This window comes from Pristis pectinata, chromosome 37 (assembly GCF_009764475.1).
Source record: "Pristis pectinata isolate sPriPec2 chromosome 37, sPriPec2.1.pri, whole genome shotgun sequence".
Taxonomy (NCBI): Eukaryota; Metazoa; Chordata; class Chondrichthyes; order Rhinopristiformes; family Pristidae; genus Pristis; species Pristis pectinata.
Window position 1 is genome coordinate 7,055,641 of NC_067440.1, and position 25,433 is coordinate 7,081,073.

At 49.0% G+C, this 25,433-nt stretch overlaps 2 protein-coding genes across 6 annotated transcripts in view; one reads left to right on the forward strand and one right to left on the reverse strand.

The window, feature by feature from the left end:
- Window positions 1-15,308, reverse strand: part of neurl4 (neuralized E3 ubiquitin protein ligase 4) — a 94,121-nt gene extending 78,813 nt beyond the window's left edge. For both annotated transcript variants that reach the window (XM_052044745.1, XM_052044746.1), the window contains exons 1-2: window positions 15,058-15,308; window positions 8,068-8,458 (exon numbers count right to left, since the gene is read on the reverse strand). In XM_052044745.1, the coding sequence (XP_051900705.1) occupies window positions 8,068-8,458; window positions 15,058-15,222 (556 nt within the window). In that variant the 5' untranslated portion in view covers window positions 15,223-15,308. The remainder of the gene's footprint in view (window positions 1-8,067; window positions 8,459-15,057) is intronic.
- A 122-nt stretch (window positions 15,309-15,430) lies between these two features.
- Window positions 15,431-25,433, forward strand: part of gps2 (G protein pathway suppressor 2) — a 36,939-nt gene continuing 26,936 nt past the window's right edge. Inside the window, exons 1-4 of one of the 4 annotated variants that reach the window (XM_052044849.1) lie at window positions 15,446-15,550; window positions 17,157-17,247; window positions 18,568-18,695; window positions 24,202-24,311. In XM_052044849.1, coding sequence (XP_051900809.1) covers window positions 18,602-18,695; window positions 24,202-24,311 — 204 coding nt within the window. In that variant the 5' untranslated portion in view covers window positions 15,446-15,550; window positions 17,157-17,247; window positions 18,568-18,601. Of the gene's footprint in view, window positions 15,556-17,156; window positions 17,248-18,567; window positions 18,696-24,201; window positions 24,312-25,433 lie in introns of all 4 variants that reach the window. The other 3 variants (XM_052044847.1, XM_052044848.1, XM_052044850.1) reach the window with 3 other exon arrangements.

A 25,433-nucleotide genomic window follows, 5' to 3' on the forward strand; every position in this document is an offset into this window, starting at 1 on the left:
CTTGTTTTGCACAGATTTTTTTCTTTGCCATCTTGTATAACATGTTCTGTGTTGTCTGAATCTACATACCTGTGATGCTGGTGTAAGTTTTTCATTGTACCTGTACCTCACTCACTGTACTTGCACATATGACAATAAACTCAATTTGACTTGACTATGCAACACACACAAAATGCTGGAGGAACTCAGCAGGTCAGGCAGCATTTAAGGAGGGAAATGAACAGTCGACGTTTCGGGCCGAGACCCTTCATCAGGACTGGTAAGGAAGAGGGCAGAAGCCAGAATAAAAGAGTGGGGGGGGGGGGGGGGGGGGGGAGGGGGGGGAGCACAAGCTGGTGGCTGAGAGATGGGGGGGGGGGGGGTGTGTGGAAGAAGGAGTGGGGATGATGCAAGAAGCTGGGAGGTGATAGGTGGAAGAGGCAAAGGGCTGAACAAGATGGAGTCTGATAGGAGAGTACAGTAGACCATGGAATAAAGGAGGTGGGGAACCAGACGGAGGAAGGTGTGGGTGAGGGGCAGGTCGTGAGGGTGGGGGAGGGGAAAGAGAAGGGGTAAAGGGGCCAGAGCGAGAAGGGAAAAACCAAAGTTGGGGGCGGAGGGAGTGGTTACTGGAAGTTAGAGAAATCGATGTTCATGCCATCAGGTTGGAGACTATCAAGGCAGGATACGAGGTGTTGTTCCTCTAATCTGTGTTTAGCCTCAACTTGGATAGACATGTCAGTGAGGGAATGGGAAGTGGATTTAAAATGGCTGGCCACTGGGAGATCCTGGCTCTTCCAGTGGACGGAGCGAAGGTGCTCGATGAAGCGGTCCCCCAATCTGTGTCGGGTCTCACCAATGTAGAGGAGGCCTAACTGGGAGCATCGAATGCAATAGATGACACCGATGGATTCACAGTGCTGTTTAGGGCCCTGAATGATGGTGAGGGAGGAGGTACAGGGGCAGGGGTAACACTTAGCACCATCGGTGTCATCTATTGCATTCGATGCTCCCAGCTAGGCCTCCTCTACATTGGTGAGACTCAACAGGGGCAGGGGTAACGCTTAGCACCTTTATCTTAAGTGCCTGAAGGGGGATCGGTGGAGGGGAGGCTTGACTACGTTCTCACTAACTGCTCCCATTCATTCATTGACCAGGTAACCTTGTTTACAGCTTATCCCCATGGTCACCCTGGTTTAACCCTTTCAGAGATATTCCCCTCAACCTCCCCCCTGCACCCTCACTCCAGATTAACTTTGGGCTACGGGAGGAAGAAACAGGAGCACACAGGGAAGGCCCACATCGTCACAGGGAAGATGTGCGCACATTGCACAGACAGCACCCAAGGTCAGGAATTAACGTGTCACTGGAATTATGAGTTCTACCTGCTGTGCCTTCTTGGATCCTGTCTTCCATTCCTGTTCAAAGCACCACCCTCCTCTAATAATAACTCACTGCCCCATTTATACCTGCCTCCCAATACCACTGAACCCAGGCCACAACCCCCGATGCCAGCAGTGAGGGAGTGCAGCACTGTTAGTGGTGCCATTGTTTTGAACGAGTTGTTGCAAAATCACAGTGCCAATGGAAGAGCAGCAGGATGCTGCGAATACTCAGCAGGTCAGGCAGCAGCTGTGGAGAGAGAAAAATGGCGTTTCTGATGAAAGCTCATGGAGCCAAAACGTTAGCTGCTTCTCTCTCTACTGATGCTGCCTGACCTGCTGCGTCACACCCCAATCTTGGACACTGTTACAGAACTTAAGAATAGGAGCAGGGCCCTTCAAGACCACAGCTTATCATCTACCTCAGCACCATTTTCTAGTACTGTCCCTCAAGTCCCTTTATGCTTAGAAATACAGAAATCTGTTCTTAAATCAACATAACGACCTAGGCTCCACAGCCATCCCTGGTAGAATATTTCAAAGGTTCACCACATTTCTCCTCACCTCATTGCTGAATGACTTACCCCTCTTTCTCCAACTTTGCACCCCAATCCTGGCCTCCTCAAGACAGGGGAAACATCCTCCTTGCCCCTAGCCTGTCAAATCCTCGTAAAAATTTTGTAAGTTTCAATAAAAACTTTCTTCGAACTTTCTAGAGAATAGTCTCAACTGACTGACTTCTTGTACGGCAAATCAGCCATCCCTGAACCAGTCTTGTAAATCTTTGCTGCACTTCCTCCAGAGATCAGAGACTAAAACTGTACATAATAACAAAGCCATGTTTTCATCCTGTACAACTGCAATCAGTCATCCTTATTCCTAGTAATTAATCTCTTTCAAAATAAAGGCTACCATACAATATGCCTTCCAAATTGCATGCTGCACCTACACGTTGGCCTTCAGTGAATTGTTGTCAAGCACACCCAGACCACTAACAGTGCCAATTTCTCACCATTTAACAAATACGCCACTTTTCTTTTACGTGTACCGAAATAATAACATCCTTATTATTCTGGATGAAAGATGACTTGCTTCTGCTCTGGTTTTGTTGGTCTCGTCAATCACCACAGAACCAATGTGGGAACCGCAGTCTCTCTAGAACTTTGAGTCCATGCAATGGGAGCACGAGAACCTTGTGCAAAGAGCACCTACCTCACATCTTACCCACTTACCTGCCCCTGCGGAAGAGTCAGTCATACAGCACAGAAACAGGCCCACGGGTCCCATTGAGTCTGCACTAAGCATCAAAGGGAGGAGCACCTTTGCTCTATCAGCCGCAACAGCCAGGACCTCCAGGCGGCCGGCCATTTCAATTCCACTTCCCATTCCCACACTGACAGGTCTGTCCACAGCCTCCTCTACTGCCGCGTCGAGGCCAGACGCAGGTTGGAGCAGCAACACCTCATATTCCGTCTTGGTAGTCTCCAACCTGACAGCATCAACATCAGTTTCTCTAACTTCCGGTAACCCCTCCCCTGTTTTCCTCCTCCACCCGTCCCCTTCGTTTTCCCTCATTCCTGTGGCCCCTTCTCTTTCCCCTCCCTGCCCTCACCCTTCCCTTTATTCCATGGTCTACTGTCCTCTCCTATCAGATTCCTTCATCTTCAGCCCTTTGCCTCTCCCACCCATCACCTTCCAGCTTCTTGCATCATTCCCACTTACAGCCCCCTCCCTCACCCCTCATCTCTCACCCGCCAGCTCGTGCTCCTCCCCCTCCCCTTTTAGTCCAGCTTCTGCCCTCTTCCTTTCCGGTCCTGATGAAGGGTCTCGGCCCGAAACGTCGACTGTTCATTTCCCTCCATAGATGCTGCCTGACCTGCTGAGTTCCTCCAGCGTCTTCTGTGCATTGCTAAACATCAAGCACCCACTTACATTAATCCTACACTACTCCCGTTTTATGCTCACCACATTCCCATCAATCGCAGATTCCACCACTCACCCAAGTACTAGGAGCAACTTACGGTGACCAATTAACTCACTGACCTCCACACCTCTGGGATGTGGGAGGGAATCAAAAGACCCACACAGGTCACAAGGAGAACGTGCAAACTCCACATTATAGGAAGGACGCTATAGCACTGGACATGGTGCAGAGGAGATTCACTGAGAAGTTGCCTGGGATGGAACGTTACAGTTACGAGGAGAGACTGGATAGGCTGGACTCCGCTCTGCTGACAGCAGAGGCTGGGGGGGGGGGGGGGGGGGGGCGGGGGGGTTACCTGATAGGAGGCAAACAAAGGGGTGGACAGCGTGAGACCTTCCCCCATAACAGAGATGTCTGCAACCAGAGTGCATAGGTTTAAGGTGAGGGGTTAGAGAGGATCTAAGGGAAAACATTCTTCACCCAGCGGGTGGTTGTAATCTGGGACACAACCACTGAGAGGGTGATGAAGGCAGAACATTCTAAAAATGCACTGGATGAGCACTTGAATCACCAAGGAATTTACTGTCACCAGGTTATTTACAGTCTGAGTAAATACATTCCTCCTCGTCTCAGCCCTCAATGGCTGATCCCTTTTCCTGAAGCCATGGTCCCTGGTTGTAGATTCTCTACCATGAAGAAACAATCTCTTGGCGTCTTCCAGTCCCTCTCTTGGGATTGTTTTCAATGACATTGTGCCTCACTCTTTTTCAGTCTTCAATGCCCAAAAGCCAATTGTAGTCAACTGTAGTCTTCTCAAAGGATAGCCCCATCACCCCAGGCGTCAGTCTTGTGTATTCAATTCTTGCTCTCTATGTGCTCGGTCTGTAGGGTAGACCCTTCGGCATAGACATGGTGGGCCGAAGGGCCTCTTTCTGTGGTGTATTACTCTATGACTATATTAGATTTTGCAAAGCAAGTCCATTGGCATCACTTGGCCAGGAAGCAGGCACCTCAGCTCATTGTGTCCATGTCTATTCATCTACCCTACAGACCAAGCACAGAGAGAGCAAGGACTGAATACACAAGACTGACGCCTAGGATGATGGGGCTATCCTTTGAGAAGGCATTGACTACGATTGGGTTTTAGGCATTGAAGACTGAAAAAGAGTGAAGCACAATGTCATTGAAAACAATCCCAAGGGGGGAATTGGAAGACGCCAAGAGATTGTTTCTTCAAGGTGGAGGATCTACAACCAGGGACCATGGCCTCAGGAAAAGGGATCAGCCATTGAGGGGAAATTTATTTACTTATACAGTTCTAACCCTTTTGTAATTCTTCAATCCAGAAGCTTGAGGATGCTCAGGATTTGAGGAATCAAAGAATCCAGGAGAAAGTTAAATGCGAGGTGAAAAATCAAAAGAACTGGAAACAAAAACAAAAAAGGCAGGAAAGACTCAGCAGCTCAGGCAGCGTCTGTGGAGGGAGAAACAGGGTTAAGGGCTCAAGTCGAAGACCCTTTGTCAGAACTGGGAAAAAGAGAAAACATGTTCAAGTTGAAGAGAGGATTGGATAGGAAATGGAAAAGACAAAGGAAATATCTCTGATAGTGCAAGACCAAGTCTGTCGTGGGAATAAGATGTTGAACACAAGCAAAGACGGTTAAAAGCTGTAAAATAAGGGAGGTCAGAGAGAACACAATCCTACATTAACTCTATTTCTCTTTCAACACTGCTTGAAAGAGAAATGCTGAGTGCTTGCAGCATTTTCTACTTTCTTTAGTAAATGAGGTACCAAGAAAACCTGACCTTTTGAATTGCAGAGTCATATCAAAAGGCAATATGGTCTGTTCCTGCCTCTGTTTCAGTTCTTAAGCACTCCCCGGACAGATGTAGCAAGGTTTAGGTAAGAGTTCTTTCTACACCATCATATCGATACATCAAATTAGGTAGAGCGTGGGTTGATGCAGAGTGAAGCTCCAACATCGCTCCGTGTCCACTTGTTGAAATATTAGAAAATGCTTTCCTCTTCCATGTCAGAGTACTCCGAAACCCGCCACGTCATAGACGCAAATATGAGAACAATTGTTGAACCATTCTGCTCAGAGATAGCTTTCTGTCACCTAAACTTCCTCATGCAAGGTTTGATCAGACACATCTCATGAGTGAGCCCAGGTGTCAGACGAGAGGAACTCTTCACTTTTAAATCTGATGGTAAAGTGAATATCCTGGGGCCTGCTGGGTTCCATGATCATAATTTCACCATGGGGTGGCGGGAAGAGATACAGAACAGTACAGCACAGGAACCAGCCCTTGGGCACACAATGTCTGTGTCGATCATGATGCCAAATTAAACTAGACCTATCTGCCTGCACATGATCCATACCTGGCATATTCATCTGCTTGTCTAAATGCCTCTATCGTATCTACTTTCACCACCTCCCCTGACAGTGCGCTCCAGGAACCCAGCACTCTCTAAAAAATTTGCCCTGCGCATCCCCTTTAAACTTCCCCCTCTCACCTTAAATGCATGTCCTCTAGAATTTGACTTTTCTACCTTGGAAAAAAGATTCTGTCTGCCCTATCTCTGCCCCTCAATTTTTTTTTATATAAGCCTCTGTCAGGTCTCCCCTCAGCCTCTGAAGCTAAAGAGAAAACAATCCAAGTTCATCCAACCTCTCCTTATAGCTAATACTCTAATCCAAGCAGCATCCTGGTGCGCCACTTATGCACCCTCTCCAAAGTCTCCACATCCTTCCTGCAATGGGGCAACCAGAACTGCACACAATACTCCAAATGTTGCCTTAGCAAAGCTTTATATAGCAGCAACCATATTGCCTTATACTCAATGCACCGACCCATGAAGGCAAGCGTGCCATACACCTTCTTTACCACTCTATCCGCTTGTGTTGCCATTTTCAGGGAGTGATGGATTTGGACCCCAAGATCCCTCTGTACATCAATGATGACCGTTAACTGTACACCTTCCCCTTACATTTGACCTCTCAAAGAGCATCACCTCACACTTGCCCAGAGAGAACATAAGTATAAAAGCAGGTGGGATTAATCGTGGTGAGCCTTGGCTGCCAGTGTGGATGCTGTTGCAAGTCAGACGAACTTAAGAAACAGCAGGAACAGGCCTCTCAGCCCTTCAAGCCCGCTCTGGTCCCCTTCAAGATGACGATCTTCCTCCTCAGTGTCATTTCCCAGCACTATCCCTACATCACTTGATGCTCTTAACATCTTGGGATTTATCCACCTGTTTTAATGACTGAGACACCAAGTCAGTCCAAAAACACACCATCCTCTGGGTGAAAAAAAACCTCTCGTCTCTACCCAATATGGCTCGTCTTCATTCTCATACTGTCCTTGCTGGTCCGAGACTCCACAGCTCGTGGGAAACATCATTAACACAAAGAAGGAAAAACAGTATTATTAAAAAAAGGGTGGTGGGGGGTGCAGAATGAGTGCTAAAGTGTGGAAAAGAAAGCGTGGGGTGATCTTATTGGAATATTGAAGATCCTGAGTGGCCTAACAATGTACAGGGTGAGACGTTCCCACCGGTGGGAGAATCTCAGACGAGGGAACATGGACACAGATAATGGGGTAGTCATTTAAAAATGAGGTGCATAAGAATTTCTTCTCGTAATGGGTGGAACTCTCTATCCCAGAGAGTCGCAGAGGCTGGAAGAAGAGATAGATAAATTTTTTTTTAAAATATCAGGAAATTGAGGGCGATGGGGAACTGGTGCAGAAGAGGACTGGGGCAGATCATATTGAATGGTGGGGCAGTTCTGAGGGGTCGAGTGGCCTCTCCCTCCTGTTTTCATGCGTGTTCTTATAATCAGGAACGTTTTGTATTGCTGTCGCACCTCTAATGAGACTAAATAGCACCAACATCTTTTCTCCTACAGATCCTCCCCAGGTTACGGGCGCCCAACTTATGTAAATCGCGTACATATGAACGAGCATTTTGGGGCCCCTCAGGGGATCATGTGCCGTGGACGGTGAGAATGCGATTCTTCTCTGAAGTGTTGCGTGTGCGTTTAGTGGATGTTTAGTTAGCATTATTTTGCTGTAGTTATGTAGATGCTTAGTTTGTTTTCTTCTCTTTCTGCACTGGTTGTAGTATTTTGACACTGGTTGTCCTTTTGTAGTGCTTTCAGCTAATAACCATAGAACAGTACAGCACAATATAGGCCCTTCGGCCCACAATGTTGTGCTGACCTTTAAACCTCACCTAAGACCACCTAACCCTTTCCTCCCACATATCCCTGTATTTTAAATTCCTCCATATGCTTATCCAGCAATCTCTTGAACTTGACCAACGTCTCAGCCTCCACCACCACCCCAGGCAGCGCATTCCATGAGCCAACCACTCTCTGGGTGAAAAACTTCCCTCTGACATCTCCCTTGAACTTCCCACCCATTACCTTAAAGGTTTATATTAAAATATAAACTAATAAACGTTTATACTTAAAAAAAAAATGAGTATTTGGAAGACTGGCAGGATGGAGTTGCATCTTCTGCCACTTGGTGCACGGCTGCATTTCCGACTCGCGAACCGTCTAGGTGACGAACGCTTCACACAGGAATGGAATCCTGTCATAACTCGGGGAGGACCTGTATTTATTATTTAACCAGAGAACTTCCGCTCTTCACGATGACCTCATTTGTCCCGACAATATATTGCACGCACCGTTCCAAAATATAAATCACTTGTTTTTCTAAACGACGGCTGGGCTTTGGTGGTTGAAGAGGTACAGGGAAAGATCCAAACGTTACCTTCCTCAGCAGTGGTGGCCCTGAGGGGTTCCTCTCTCCGGAGGATGGTGTCGCAGCCCAGCACCGTCACCTGAGTGCACTTGCCGTACAGGTCCACTACTGCCCACACCTGTGAGGGCAACCCCAGGGCGGCTACCCCACAGTCCCGGCCATTCACCCATAGGTGGAGCTCCCCGTTGGCCGTCCGCTGGATGCCCACTTTGTCGCCCTCGCTCAGCTGGTCCAGGTCCTGCCCGTACTCCTCCAGCACGGAGCGGCCGTCACGCAGCACCGAGCAGCCCGAGATGATCCACGAGCCGCCCTTCAGTCCCGTGGCGCTGCTGGGGAAGTCCAAGGTGCTGGGATCCAATGCGGTCACCCCGATCTCAATTGAGCCGCTCCAGGAATTCACCTGCGGGTGTAAAACAGGGGGACGGAAACAGTCAAGCGACCGGCCATAGCATGTAGAACATGTTATCATGCAGAAGATACACTGGGTCCACCAAATCCACCCTAGCACCCTCCCATATCCCCCCCACCCCACCAAACCACTCCAAGAAATTCGGCGTGTCCCCGTTGACCCTCACCAACATTTACAGATGCACCACAGAAAGCATCCTATCCAGGTGCATCACGGCTTGGTACGGCAACTGCTCTGCCGGGACCACAAGAAACTGCAGAGAGCTGTGGACACAGCCCAGCACATCACAGAAACCAGCCTCCCCTCCATGGACTCCGTCCATATTTCCCGCTGCCTCGGTAAAGCGGCCGACATAATCAAGGACCCTCCCACCCCGGTCATTCTATCTTCTCTCCCCTCCCATCGGGCAAAAGATACAAAAGCCTGAAAGCACGCACCACCAGGCTCAAGGACAGCTTCTATCCCGCTGTTATAACACCATTGAACGGTCCACTAGTATGATAAGGTGGGACTCTGACCTCACAATCCACCTCATTGTGGCCCTTGCACCTTATTGCCCATCTGAACTGCACTCTCTCTGTAACTGTAACACTTTATTCTGTATTGTTATTTTGTAGTTAACGCTATTACGGCGCCAGCAACCCGGGTTCAATTCCCGCCGCTGTCTGTAAGGAGTTTGTACGTTTTCCCCGTGTCTGCGTGGGTTTCCTCTGGGTGCTCCGGTTTCCTCCCACATTCCAAAGACCTACGGGTTAGGAAGTCGTGGGCGTGCTATGTTGGCGCCGGAAGCGTGGCGATACTTGCAGGCTGCACCCCAGAACACTCTAGGCAAAAGATGCATTTCACTGTGTGTTTCGATGTACATGCGACTAATAATGAAATCTTATCTTACATTGACCCTCCACTAATCGCATTTCATTCTCCCCACGTTTCCATCAACTATCCCCGCGCCCTCCCTCCCCCCCCCAACCAACTGCCAGATCCGACCCCTCAGTCACACGCTGGGGGCAATATTTAAAGTGCAATATTTCACTGTTTTGATGTACATGTGCCTAATAAAATTATCTTATCTTTTTCCTTGTACTACCTCAACGTACTGATGTGATGAAATGATCTGTATGGATGGCACGCAACAGTTTTTCTCTGTACCTCGGTATATGTGACAATAATAAACCAATTTACCCTTCTCGCAGCCTCCCATTAGCCCCCATGCACATTCAGTCCCACAGCAAGCCCATCATCACCCTGCAAAAGCATGGCAGGAGGCCAGAAAGGGTAGCTCATAGGAGCACGAGGTCGTCAGTTTGCCCTACAGCCTGTTCTGCCATTGGACGAGATTGGAGCCAACCCCAAGATTCAACTCCACACTTCCCTTAATACTTCCAGTTAACAAATAAAACCAACCACTGGCCCAACACAATGTCTGGCTTTAATTTTATTATGGAATTCAATCCAAACAAGTGCGAGGTTGCGAGATCAAATTCTGTTAGGACGTATGGAGTAAATGGCAGGGGACTGAGGAGCGTTGGTGTACAGAGAGACCTTGGGGTGCAAGTCCATGGCTCCCAGAAAGCTGAAGGGGTGGGGTTACTGGATGTTAGAGAAATCAATGCTGAAGCCATCAGGTTGAAGACTCCCAAGGCAGAACATTTTTATTCGATCGTCAATACAATCCATTAATACAATTAACATTGGCCCTAACGAAGATACTACTAAGACTCTAGTAGTCACATCCTGCAAATCTGAGTTCCTGCCCAGCATCCCTATTCTCCAACTTTACCTACAAAGCAATTTCTCAGGGATTCAGGTTTGAATCAGGCATGGAGTTTGCACGTTCTCCTGTAAATGCGTGGGTTTCCACTGGGTGCTCCAGTTTCCTCCCACATCCCAAAGATGTGCTGGTGGGTAGATTAATTGGCTGCTGTATATTGCCTCTGGAGTGACTGAGTGGTCAAATTGATGGGAATGTGGGAAGGATAGGTTACAGAGAAAAGTACTGGAAGTGAGAAGTCCAGTATCAACTCCAACGGGCCGAATGGCCTCTTATTTCGTATGGAAAAACGAGAAAGGTCAATAAATCACTTTTAATATGAACTTCAACTTTAAGTTTAAGGGAATATCATCAAATGCATTCAGAAAGTTAGTGCAAAGAATATCCACAGACATTCCACCGTCTGCTTCAAAAATCTCAGCCTCCCTTTTGCAAATCTGTGTGCAGATACCCTGATCAACTGAAAGTGTCTAAGGCGTTCTGTCATTATCCTTGATTATAGACTCTAATAACCTCCGAACCACATATGCCAAGCTGCTGGTCCATAATTGCACAATTGCTGCTTCACTTTCATTGTGCATCTCCTCAGATCTGTAATCTTCTAGTCCAGATAAAAGGTCCCCAAATAAAGAGAATTTGTGAAAACTGTAGCAACAAACAGTCTGCTGGAGGAACTCAGCGGGTCGGGCAGCATCTGTGGAGGGTAGAGGAATTGTCAACAAATTGTCAACCACAGATGCCGCCCGAACTGCTGAGTTCCTCCAGCAGACTGTGCGTTGCTCCAGGTTCCAGCATCGACAGTCTCGTGTCCCCATAGTGAAAACTATCGTTATTCCCAACTGCCACATTCACAGCTACAAAGATCTTGCGACATGAACAAACCAGACTTGCTGCTCTTTAGTGCCAGCAGTTCCTTCATCATCATTTAACTGGTGTTAAATTTGGCAAGTCCCTGCTTTAAGATTAGTTTTCTCTGGACTTCCAGAGTGTGTTACTCTTCTCTGTACTGTCACTGAACGTGCAAATATAAGATTATGGGGAACACAGCTACACAACCCTGGGCTACAGTACTGGGGAGCACAGATCTGTCATTGAAAACACTGGAATACAGCACTGAGCAGGACAAGTTTGTTACTGTATAGCAATGATCTACAGTACTGGTGGGTACAGGTCTTTTCTGATGGGCACAGTTCTATAGGCAAGAGTTTAAAAAAACATTATGTAGAATATTTAATTGGTAGACTACATTTTGTGCTCAATTTTTTCGTGATTGTCCTTGGAATGTGAATAGAAACATAGAAAACCTACAGCACAATTCAGGCCCTTCGGCTCACAAAGCTGTGCCGAACATGTCCCTACCTTAGAAATTACTAGGCTTACCCATAGCCCTCTATTTTTCTAAGTTCCATGTACCTATCCAAAAGTCTCTTAAAAGACCCTATCGTATCCGCCTCCACCACCGTTGCCGGCAGCCCATTCCACACACTCACCACTCCCTGAGTAAAAAACTTACCCCTGACATCTCCTCTATATCTACTCCCCAGCACCTTAAACCTATCTCCTTGTGGCCACCATTTCAGCCCTGGGGAAAAGCCCCTGTTTATAAGTAAGACCAATAACTTCAGAGTTGTAGGATTCAGAGCAAGTCCCTCTCAGGGGCAATTAGAAACTTCTCACCTACAGGAGGACCCTGGGTGACATCAGAGTCATAGAGCTGTACAACACTGAAACAGGCCCTTACACCAACCACATCCGCGCTGACCTTTCTGCCCATCTACTTTAATCTCATTTGGCCACATTAGGTCTGTATCCATCTATGCCTTGCCTATTCAAGTGCCAGTCTTAATGTCTCTTGAATGTAGTGATTGTATCTGATTCCACTGCCACCTCCAGCAGCACATTCCAGATATTGTGTAAGATATCTTTCCCACTTAAAGCTCCTTTGTCTCACCTAAATCTATGCCCTTTTGTTTTTGATACCCCTACCATGGTAAAAAGATTCTGACAATATACCCTATCTATGCCTCTTATAAATGAGCCCTGCCTACCCAATCTTTCCCCATAACTGGTCCTACATTCCAGGCAACGTCCTGGTCAATCTCCTCTGTACCCTCTCTAGCAAGAGGACGTCCTTCCTATGGTGTGGTGACCAGAACTACACACGACATAACCTCACAACTCCAGGCACTGACCTACGAAGGCAAGCACATCTTCACCACCCTATCTGCCAGTGTTGCTACTTTCAGGGAGCAATGAATGACATAGATGCCTCAGTTGATCCACATTCGCTGGTGCCCTTCCATTTCCTGTACCCCCATCCAATTTCCCAAAACGATCATCTTGCACTCCACAGGATTAAGTTCCATCTGTCAACACTCTGCCCAACTTTTGACCCGATCTGCTGTAGTCTTAGACAACCTTCACTAGCCACAATACTGCATTACTCGCAATCTTACCAGTAATACCTCGTATATTTACATCCATTAATATATATCACAAACAAGGGTCCCACCACGACCTCTGTGGTACACCGCTGGTTACAGACTTCCAATCACAAAAGCATCCTTTGACCACCACCTTCTGATCCAATTAGCCAGCTCACCTTGGATCCCTTGTGCCTTAACCTTGTGGACCAGCTTACCATGTGGGACCTTGTCAAAACCCTTATTAAAATCCATACAGACAATTTTTACTGCCCTGTCTTCAATCTTTTTAGGTACCTCCTCAAAAAACTCAATCAAATGGAAGACTCGAAGGCATGTCAGTTTCTGTGATCACATCTACTTCTACCCCACCATTGTCTCTCGTTCCCCTTCCCCATCTTCCCCAACATCCCAGTCCCCACCCCGCCCATTTATTATCAGATTTCCTCTGGGTCATCCACTCCCCAAAAATCACCATTTACCCATTAATCGCCACCTTCAGTTACGACTGAGAGATCTCCATTCCCATATCACTGACTCCATCCCTCTCCTTGTCCACCAACAGACAACGAAACAGACTTCTCGCAGTCTTGATGCTCTTTCTGATCGCAAGTTGCGCTTCTTCACAACCAAGCCTCTCCACTATCGTTTCCTTGCCACTACCTATCTCCAATTCTTCCACAGCTCATCTCAATTGCTGCTGAAACCCTCATCGTTGCCTTTGTTATGCAATCTCAATCCTTCCTAATGCAGATCTGGCCAGCCCCTTCGTTCCACTCATTGCTCGTGTGAGGTTATCCAAATCTCCGCTAACCCAAAGTAACTGCTGACCACAGTGGCTCTCAATCCATAAACAACCTCAAATTTCAAATTCTCGTTCTTGTGAACAAACCCTTTCCTCTATAAGCGGCGGAAACCCGGGTTTTTTTTTCCACCCAGAGAGTGGTTGGGGCGTGGAATGCGCTGCCTGGTGCGGTGGTGGAGGCAGGTACATTGGTCAAATTCAAGAGATTACTAGAGAAGCATATGGAGGAATTTAAAATAGAGGGATATGCGGGAGGAAGGGGTTAGATAGGCGAGGTTTAAAGGTCGGCACAACATTGTGGGCCGAAGGGCCTGTATTGTGCTGTAATGTTCTACGTAACTATCTCCAAACCATCTGATTCTGATTAAACTCAATGCTGATTCTGAAATCCCTGCAGTCCACCCTTTCTGGACTCTGATCACCAACTGTTATTGGCTTCTGAAAGCACAGCCAGATCTATCCTCTGGCATTCCCTCCTTAAACCACTCCATCTCGCCATGAGATAGTCCTCCTTTACCATCTGCCCCAATCTCCTGGATCTCAATACTTGTGACACAACCAATCCCTAACTGCTTAAATCCCATATTAAAGAACGATCAATACACTCTCAAACAATCACAGGTTCCAGTTCAAGTAAAAATATCAAAGGCAAACGAAAAGGGAACTTTACTCTGTATCCAACCAGTACTGATTTGCCCTCAGGGTGTGTATGATGCTAACAATGGGATCTCTTATCTCATCAACCACCGACAACACTGTTCCAACTGACACTTGATTTCTGCCTCTGGTGGTTGCTGCTTGCCTACTCTCCCCAGGGGACCCCTGCGTCGGGAGCAGCTGTGGAAGGGAGAAAAAGAAATGATAGGGAGCTGTTTCTTTTTTAAATGATCTTCATTTTAACGATATTAAACCCCAAGCACATCACACTGAGAAGAGGGCAGATCCCACCCCAGAGCTGGGACCCACCCTCTTTCCAGCTACAGGGGTGGGGGGGTGGGGTGGGGAAGAAAACAGATTAACATAGCAGGATTATATTAAAGAAACCACCCTTGCATTTATGGGGTTTGAGTGTAAATAATTGTGTAAATTATTGAAAAATGATTGAATATAAAATATTATTCAGAATAAAACCCCCTCCAACACACAAAGGGGGGGGTGAAGAAAACAGATTAAAGCAGCAGGATTGTATAAAGAAACCACCCTTGCACTTGTGGGGTTTGAGTGCAAATAATTGTGTAAATTATTGAAAAATGATTGAATATGAAATATTATTCAGGGTAATAAAACCCCCTCCAACACACATGGGGGGGGGGAAGAAAACAGATTAAAGCAGTAGGATTATATTAAAGAAACCACCCTTGCACTTGTGGGGTTTGAGTGCAAATAATTGTGTAAATTATTGAAAAATGATTGAATATGAAATATTATTCAGGGTAATAAAACCCCCTCCAACACACAAGGGGGGGGGGCTCATTTTAAACCATCTCTGCAGCCCCGGGTGTAGGCCTGGATCCCCGGCGTTTCCTGGCGGCGGTCCCCCCTCCTCAGAGGGGGATGGGGGGGGGTGGTCGTGCCCCTCAGGGCGGCTCACCTTTCGGTCGATGCGCACCTGGAAGAGCTGCCCGTCGCCGAGCGGCTCCCGGCTCATGGCCAGGCCGTGGTTGAACTCCTCGGTCGGCTTGTTGCGCTTGGCCGTGCGGTTGCCGTTGAGCAGGGCCACCAGCTTCCCGGTGCGCAGGTGGAACTCGGCCGCCATCCTTACCGCAGCGGCCGGGGCGGGGAGGGGAGGGAGGCGCCGCACGACCCTTCGCGACTGAGGGGCACGGCTCCACCTTACGGCACCGCCCGCTGCCCGCCGCCTGCCCGCGCCAAACACTTTACGGCCTCTGCCCCGCAGCCGCGTCGCCCGCCCCCTGCTTCTTTACGACGACGGCGGCGGGGCAGGGTTGCTGCCACCCCCACCCGCCCCTCACTCCGGCTTTGCGGCAGCGGGTCAAGGAGTGGCGGAAGTGACGGCGCCGGCCATGGCGGCCGAGTGAGGGTCGGTGTGGAAGGGGAGCGGGAGAGCGGCGGAGCGGGGCCTGGTGAGGTACCGAGGGGAGGGGAGGGGTGGGGTGTGTCCGAGGGGAGTGGAAGGGTCGGGTCCGTGGGGAGGGGAAGGGTCGGTGGGGTGGGGTCCGTGAGGAGGGGAGGGGAAGGGTCGGAGGGGAGGGGAGGGGTCTGTGGGGAGGGGAAGGGTCAGAGGGGAGGGGTGGGGTCTGTGGGGTGGGGAGGGGAGGGGTTAGGGAGTGTCCGAGGGGAAGGGTCGGAGGGGAGGGCAAGGGTCGGAGGGGTGGGGTGTGGTCTGTGGAGAGGGGAGGGGATGGGAGGGGGTAGGAAGTGTTGGAGGGGAGGGAGTAGGGAGTGACTGAGGGGAAGGGTCCGTGGGGAGGGGAAGGGAAGGGTCTGAAGAGAAGGGAAGGGTCTGGGGGCAGGAGAGGAAAGGGGAGGGATCTGTGGGGAGGGGAGGGGGTCTGAGGAGAGGTCAGTGGTAAGTAGTGCCTGGTGGGGTAGGAGCTGAGGCAACCTGGTGGGTGGGGGAAAGAGACGGATGGGGGAGGGATCTGGTGAATGGGGGAGAGCAATCTGAGGAAAATTGTCTGGGGGAGAAGGTCCAGGGAATGAAAGGAGGGATCAAGGGAATGGGGGAGAGGAATCTAGGGAATAGAGAATGGGGGAGAAGAATAAGGAATTTGGGGAATGGGATCTTGGGAATCTGCGGAAAGTGGGATCTTGAGGGGGCTGGAGAGAGGAATCTGAATGAATGGAATTGGGAGATAAGTATCCAAGGAGAAAGGTGCCTGTAGGGAGATCTGGGCAAGAGGGATCTGAGGGAGGATGATCTGGGGAGAGGAAACTGAAGGGAGATATAGTTGATGGACGTGAAGGATTTGTGAGGAAAAGGAGTAGGGGATCTGTGGGTGGGATCGAGGGATCTCAGAAAGTATTCTTGGAGGATGATCTGGGAAGGGGCTCTGAGGAAGTCATATCCAAGAAGAAAAGAATTTTGGGAGGAGGGACAGGAAAGATCTAGGGAGAGGATGCTGGTGGAGGGATATGAGGGAGCCAAGTCTGGTGAGGGAGTAGGCTTGGGGAAAGAAATACAGTCAGTGGGAACCAGAAGGAGACGTCTTTGTGGAGGGATCAGGGTGAGGGACCTGTGGGGAGGGATGTGGAGAGAGATACCTTGGCGGGAGGAATCTAAGTAGATGCACCCCGGAGGCAGAAGGAATCCAGGGATGGGAACCAGGAGTGAGATGAGTGAAGTGATTTGGTGGGGTGGAGCAATAGGTGGATCTGAGGGGGTGAAGAGATCTTAGGGTGAGGGACATAAGGGAGGATCGCCTGGGTTCTGACAAAGGGGGTGATTCAGTGGCAGTGAAGTGGGAGAGGAGCTGATGCTTGACGAAGGGAAAGTGAAGAAAGGATGAATCTGGGAGTTGGGAGGGCACCTTGACAAAGTAATTCCGGATGAGTGACGGGTTCTGGGTGAGAAGATGTGTCTGGAAGTGGAGCAACACACAACCTGCTGGAGGGACTCAGCGGGTCGAGCAGCATCTGTGGGAGGAAAAGAATTGTCAACGTTTCAGGGAAGCAGTCCAGATTCACGGTTTCGACCCAAAATGACAACGGTTCCTTTCCCCCCCACAGATGCTGCTCGACCCGCTGAGTTCCACCGGCAGGTTGTGTGTTGCTCCAGATTCCACCATCTGCGGTCTCTTACATCTGAAGTGGTTTTGGGGTGAGGATGGGCATGTTTGCAAGGGTAATCCCTTAGATAAATTTAGGAAAAAGGGTGGAGATCTGGAAGAGATGATGTGTGCACTACCATGTGACTCGATGATGACAGACAGATATTTTTTTCTCCACTGGAATGGTGGATAGCCACACTGAGATTGTAGTTTTCTCAAATGCTTGCTGCCCTTGATGAGATAAGATATATTTATTAGTCACATGTACATCGAAACGCACAGTGAAATGCATCTTTTGTGTAGAGTGTTCTGGGGGCAGCCTGCAAATGTCGCCACGCTTCTGGTGCCAACATAGCATGCCCACAACTTCCTAACCCGTACGTCTTTGGAACATGGGAGGATACTGGAGCACCCGGAGGAAGCCCACGCAGACACAGGGAGAGCGTACAAACTCCTTACAGACAGTGGCCGGAATTGAACCCGGGTCGCTGGCGCTGTAATAGCGTTACGCTAACCACTACATTACCGTGCCTGCAATATCACAGGGGGTTGAGAGTTTGGAAAGAGGTGCTGTCAAAGGAGTCTTGCTTAAGTACATTTGGATTAATCATCCCAGCCATAAATCCAATCCCATTGCAAATCATGGAAAATTTAAATTTGATTAAATAAATTCTGGGTAAAAATCTAGTATCAGAAATGATGACCCTGAAACCACCAGCTGATGTATAAACCCATATCCTTCAGAGAAGGAGATTTGAAGGCTTGTGCGTCAACAGACTCACTTCAACGTGGTTGACTCCCAGCCGTCCAGCAAGCTACTCTGTTCAAACTGAGCTTACCAATAGTGAGGGCATCCAGGCAAAGAATAAATAGAATTGGGAGTACAGGCAGTCCCTGGTTAATGCACCAGTTCTGTTTTTACAGACGTCCATATTTTATCTGTAAGTCAGAAAATACACAAAAATCACTGGATATAGTAAACACTAAGTCCACAGTATTGTAATGAATGGCATCAAAAGCACATAACTGTCAAGAAAGAACAATTCCTAACAGTGGGGCGAGAGAGAGGAAAATAGTTCTGCCGTTCATAGGAACAAACGTGTACGTCTGTCAGACTTTTGAGCTCGCTCGTATGTTGGGGTGTCTGTAAGTGGGGCGTTCGTCACCCGGAGACAGCCTGTACACTACAGTTGCAGCACTCTCACTGCAGGGCGATGGGGGAAGTGGGTTTGATACAGCGTTCCTGTGGGAGGGACGGTGATTCCACAGACTGCTCTGTCCTGGATGACACTGGGAGAGCACCAATCTTACCAGGCGTCGTTTGTTTCTTTTGCCGTCCTCACGCTGCCTCTTATTGGTTCCTGGTGCAGCTTCTCGTATCTGGTTCCTTCCGAATCTGAGACGATGCCAGCCTTACTGGAACGGCCCAAGATGTCGAGCGCGATGGCGCGGGCACTTCACCAGCACATCATGAAGGAGAGAGCGCGGAAGCGGCAAGGTGAGGGCGTCGAGGAAGGGTGTGGGTGCGTCAGACAGAGCCAGAGAGGTGGGGAAACGAAGGCGTCGGACCACCATTTCAATTGCGTCTTTAGGAATGGCCAAACTTTTGAATTCAGCAAAGATGTGGAGCGCACTGCTTGAAAGGGGAGTGGAAGCAGATTTGGTATCTACACGGGGACTGGATTTGATAACTTTGGAGAAAAATGTTGGTCAGTGGGGCTTAATTAGGTAAAGAGCTGGTGTTAGCTTGGTGAACTAATTCTTTTTTTTCGGTTCTGTACAAGTTCAATGTGATGTTGAGAATCGTAAGGGTCTGGCAGAATGAGGGAGTTGAGTGGGATCAGCCACAAAACTGAATGGAGGAGCAGCCTTGATGGGCAGATACCTACTGCATTCGGTGCTCCAACTTCAACTCCCCCCTCCCACACTGTCACAGATATGTCAGTCCTTGGCCCCCTCCACTGCCGGGACAATTCCAAGCGCAAACTGGAGGAACAGCACCTCATTTTCCGTCTTGGAACCTTGCAGCCTAACGGCATGAACATTGGATAATCCCCACCCTCCTTCCCCACAACACCACCCCCGCCCCCCCCCCCCCCCATGATGCTTCTTCTCCCCTTTCCTAGCCTCTCTCTCTCTCTCTCTCTCTCTCTCTCTCTCTCTCTCTCTCTCTCTCTCTCTCTCTCTCTCTCTCTCTCTCTCTCTCTCCCTCCCTCCCTCCCTCCCTCACCTTTGACCCATCCCCCAGTGGATCTGCTCTCCCCTCCTCCCCCGCACCTGCCTATCACTATCTCTTACCTGCATCTACCTACCACCACCCTGTGCCCACCCTGCCTCCCCTCTTTTGTCCACCCATCACTGCTCTGCTTTTCCCTCCTATATATCGGGCTTCCCCTTTTCCTATCTTCAGACCTGAAGAAGGGTCCTGACCCAAAACGTTGACCGCCGGCTTTTCTCCACGGACGCTGCCTGGCCTGCTGAGTTCCTCCAGCATCATCGTGTTTCTCATCTTGATGGACAGAGTGGACTACTCCTGCTTCTCTCTCTCTCAGTCAGCACAGGGGGCCCATAGACCTTCAGGGCAGAGCAACTGTGCAGACACCAGCCCCAGGGCAGTGCTGAGGGAATGCTGCATTGCAGGAGGGAGGGGCAGCAAGGAAGGAGCACCGCTCTGCAGGCGGGGGTGACCCTGAGGAAGTGCCTTGCTGCAGGAGGGGTGGTGAGGTGGGGCACTGAGGGAGCAACGCTCCGTGGGAGGGGCACTGCTGACGGAGCAATGCTCTGTGGGAGGGGCACTGCTGAGGGAGCGACGCTCTGTGGGAGGGGCTGTGCGGTGGGGGGGTGGTGCTGAGGGAGTGCTGCTCTGTGGGAGGGGCAGTGCTGAGCGAGGGTCAAAGAGATGTTGAGGATCCTACAGTGATATTGAAAGATAATTAGGAAAGATCTCCCTTGCATTTATTCCGCAACAAACCCCCTGGAGAAAAACAGAACACGCACCTGTTCACCCATTGCTTTTTTTGTGGGATCCTGCTGTGCAGATATTGGAGCCTTGTATTACAGAAGTATCCACAGTCTTGTTAAGCCAGGTTTTTTTTTCCCCATGTGACTCGTTTTAATATCAAGGTCAAAACTAAAAGATTTAGTTTGGAGAATAAGCAAAGGTTTCATTTTATACGTGGTCATGAAGCATTACTGAACCATATGGCTGCGTAAGACCATGTGGAGTCAAAGACAGCACAGAAACAGGCCCTTTGGCCCAACAAGGCCATGCCACCATCAACCACCTCTTTACACTACCCATTTTAGTTTCATTCTCTCTCTATATTCACATCAACAACCCTAGATTCGACCACTCCTCACCACACTATGTTTACAGGGGCTAATTAACCTACCAACCCGCGTGTTTTTCGGGTGTGGGAAGAACCTGGAACAAACGCAGTCGGTCACAGGAAGAACATGCAAACTCCACACAGACGGCACTGGATTATGAAGCAGAGGGTCTGCTAACTGTGCCACAGTGGGATATAAGATACGGGAGTTGGGTAGGCAGATGGGATTGAGATACCACCAGTAAGAAGGATAAATAAACTTAAATCGGGGGAGGAAGGGGTTAGATAGTCTTGGGCGAGGTTTAAAGGTCTGTCGTCCCGAAATCAATTTCCCTATCCGTCCGCTGTAAATAACACAGTGCCACGAGGTCGATTCGAACAAATACCTTTATTAGCAGTGCACCGCTAGGAGAATTCTCTTCAGCACTCACTAATAGTCGCTTCCCGAGTTCTCCCAGTACAAAGGGGTAGACAGAGATTTATACAGGAATTGTCACGAACACTTTAATGAGTCAGGTGCCGGAGTTCTTGGTTGAGCAGGAAACGGACAAAGGGCTACTGCAGATGGACAAAGAGCAGCCTCACACCACAGGTTCAGCTAATCATTTTGCAATCGGGTGAGACAAAGGCAGGTATCACCTTCATTGTTTGAGACAGCCTTCCCATTTCCCGTTAAGATTGACCATCATCTCCATAGTCAAGCATAATGGGAATCCAATTAAGTTCCAGACACAGCAATTACCACACAGCACCCAGCCCAGGTAAGCAGTGGTGTGGCTGTTCTGGCCTGAAGGACACTTTTTAAATCAGTATTTCGAGCAGCCATAATTCTCATCCGTCTTAAGATATCAATACAGTTATAGTTTATTAATCCTACACCTCCTCAGGTCAGCACAGCTTTGTGGGCCGAAGGGCCTGCAGGTTTTCTATGTTTCTAAACCAGACACAGGAATTCATAACATGGAAGGCCATTCAAATTCTCATCACTGTCCCAAAATTCATTCCCATAATGTTTGACCTGTAAGTTTAATTGCATCTGCTTACTTTGACTCTCAAGTTTTAGTACTTTTGCCCAATCCAAATCGTTATCTCAATTTTAAAGCTGCAATTGCCTCCGTCCCTCACCACCCCACTCAACCCCACATCTTAGTTGGAGGGAGAAAGTTCCAAGTCTCCACCCGTTGCTTGAGGAAGTGCTTCATGACATAATGTTTGAAAAGCCTGCTCCTGATTTTAAAACTGATCTGACCTTGGTACCTCCACCGCTCCCTGTCTCAACCAGGAGCACTAGTTCCTCTGCATCTACCTCATCAATTCCTAAAGATATCAATCAAGGAACATCCCTTATATTCCAATTCAAGAGAAAATAGCCATGCTTTCTGCAGCCCCTCCTCATAATTGGAAGTTTTCTGGTGAATCTACTCCACACCCACTTCAAGGCCAATAGATCCCTTCTGTAATACAATACCCAGCACTTTTGCGATCTTAGATTAATTCCTCAGATGAAGAAAATTTGAACAGAATGGACCTGTACTGATGATCTGTACAAGAGGCGATCTCATTGAAATACACAAAATCGTTAGAAGCAAAGGAAAAACGTCCCAATCCAGATGAAGGGTCAACCTGAAACATCAACTGTCCATTTCCCCCCACAGATGCTGCCTGACCCACTGAGTTCCTCCACTGGGGCTTGTTTTTGCTCTAGATTCCAGCATCTGCAGTCTCTTGTGTCTCTAAATTGTTAGAAGGGCTGTGAGAAGAGTTTAACACTGCTGGCATTTAGTTCAGAGATAGGAGATATCCTTAACTTATCTCAGAGGATTGTAAACTTCTGGACATCTTCCCTCCAGAGAGTGTGAATGTTTGCCCACTGAGTTTCAGTCTTGGAGCAAAGGCATAAGATGTAGGAACAGACAGGAAAGGTGGTGATAGATGATCAGCGGTAATACTGAATGGCAGCAACAACTAGCTCTCAATGTCAGCAAGACCAAGGAACTGATTGTGGACTTCAGGAAGGGGCAGTCGGGAAAACACACACCAGTCCTCATTGAGGGGTCAGTGGTGGAAGAGGTGAGCGGCTTCCATTTCCTGGGTGTCCACATCTCAGAGGATCTATCCTGGGCCCAACACGTTGATCCAATCGTGAAGAAGGCACGCCAGTGGCTCTACTTCATTCAGAGTTTGAGGAGATTTGGTACGTCACCAAAGACTCTTGCAAATGCCTACAGATGTACGGTGGAGAGCATTCTGACTGGTTGCATCACAGCCTGGTGTGGAGGCTCCAATGCGCAGGATCGCAAGAGGCTGCAGAGGGTTGTAGTCTCAACCATCACGGGCACAACCCTCCCCACCATCGAGGACATCTTCAAGAGGCGGTACCTCAAGAAGGCAGCATCTATCACTAAGGACCCTCACCATCCGGGACATGCCCTCTTCACTTTACTACCATCGGGGAGGAAGTACAGGAGCCTGAAGACCCAAACTCAACATTTCAGGAACAGCTTCTTCCCCTCCGCCATCAGATTTCTGAACGGTCCACGAACCCATGGACACTGCCTCATTATTCCTCTTTTGCACTATTTATTTATTTTTGTAACTTTTAGTAATTTTATGTCTTTGCACTGTACTGCTGCCGCAAAACAACAAATTTCACAACGTACGTCAGTGATGAGAAACCTGACTCTGATTCAGAGGGTGAACCATAGAACCATACAGCACAAAACAGGCCCTTCGGCCCACCACGTTGTGCCGTCCATCAGACCACCCTCACACTACCTAACCCCTTCCTCCCGCATATCCCTCTATCTCACACTCCTCCATATGCCTATCCAACAAGCTCTTGAACCTGTTCAATGTATCTGCCTCCACCACCACCCCAGGCAGTGCATTCCATGCACCAACCACTCTCTGGGTGAAAAACCTCCCTCTGACCTCTCCCCTGAACCTCCCACCCATAACCTTAAAGCCATGACCTCTCGTCTTGAGCATTGGTGCCCTGGGAAGGAGGCGCTGACTGTTTACTCTATCTATTCCTCTCAATATTTTATATACCTCTACCATGTCTCCTCTCATCCTCCTCCTTTCCAGTGAATAAAGCCCTAGCACCTTAAGCCTCTCCTCATATTCAATACTCTCCAATCCAGGCAGCACCCTGGTAAATCCCCTCTGCACCCTCTCCAACGCCTCCACATCCTTCCTATAATGAGGCGACCAGAACTGAACACTAAGTGTGGCCTAACTAGAGTTTTGTAAAGCTGCATCATCACCTTGCGGCTCTTAAACTCAATCCCGTGACTTATGAAAGCCAACAACCCATTGGCCTTCTTAACTGCTCTTTCCACCGGTGGTTGAGGAGCCTTGTGTCACGTTACAGTTCCAGCCCTTCCATGTTCTTAACTTCCATCCATTTATATTGCAGCCACCTGAAGTTAAAGGCCAGCATGCTATTCAGGGCTTCTGATGTTTCCTCCAAAATAGTTTCTGTGGATCTGGGGGGAATGCCATGATCTTCCCTCGCGCGAGGGCGAGGGCGAGGGCGAGGGAGAGGGAGGGGGAGAGGGAGAGGGAGAGGGAGAGGGAGAGGGGGAGTCTGGAAGCGAAGACTCTCTGGCCTCCCCTTCCCCAGAGCAGGAGCCATGCCTCAATTACTGATCCTGCTCTTGTGGCCCATTGCAGAGGAGGAGGAGGTGGACAAGATGATGGAGCAGAAGATGAAGGAGGAGCAGGAGCGCAAGAGGAAGAAAGAGATGGAGGAGCGGATGTCACTGGAAGAGACAAAGGAGCAGGTAAGTGGGACTTGCGGGAAAAGTATTAAATCCCACAGACTCGGGGGTCTCTATTGTAGCATATCACGGACAGCTCGGACTCCTAAAGGCGGATTTTCCCCTAGCTCTGTCTAACACAAGATCACATCCATATTTATAGTCAAAATGTTCGTAACAAGAAGCACTTAACGTGCCCAGCAGAACAGATGGAGTTACACCATGTACCTTAAGATACTTATCATACACGGGTCAGCTTAAAGGGCTAACAGGCCTCAGTTTCAAGGTATATTAACACCTGAACATCTAATGTCAAGAAATTTCTTCCGCAGTGGGGGTTCAGGTGGTGAGGGGTATGACCACCCTGTTATAGGAAAGACGTTATTAAACTAGAAAGAGTGCAGAAAGATTTACCAGCATGTTGCCTGGACTCGGGGGGGCCTGAGTTACAAGGAGAGGTTGTGTAGTCTAGGACTTTATTCCCTGGACCGTAGGAGATAGAGGGGCACATAGATTATGAGGGGCACAGACAGGGTGAAAGCACGTCATCTTTTTCCCCAGGGAGGGAGTGCTAAAAGCTAGAGGGCATAAGTTTAAGATCAGAGGCGAGAGATTTAAAAGGGGCAGCTTCTTCACACAAAGGGTGGTGCGTATTTGGAATGAGCTGCCAGAAAGAGTGGTTGAGGCGGGCGCATTAGCAACAGTTAAAAGCCATTGGATAGGAGAGGTTTAGCAGGCTATGGGCCAAACTCGGGCAGCATTGGATAGGAGAGGTTTAGCGGGCTATGGGCCAAACACGGGCAGCATTGGATAGGAGAGGTTTAGCGGGCTATGGGCCAAACACGGGCAGCATTGGATAAGAGAGGTTTAGGGGGCTATGGGCCAAACACGGGCAGTATTGCATAGGAGAGGTTTAGCGGGCTATGGGCCAAACACGGGCAGCATTGGATAGGAGAGGTTTAGGGGGCTATGGGCCAAACACGGGCAGCATTGCATAGGAGAGGTTTAGCGGGCTATGGGCCAAACACGGGCAGCATTGCATAGGAGAGGTTTAGGGGGCTATGGGCCAAACACGGGCAGCATTGCATAGGAGAGGTTTAGCGGGCTATGGGCCAAACACGGGCAGCATTGGATAGGAGAGGTTTA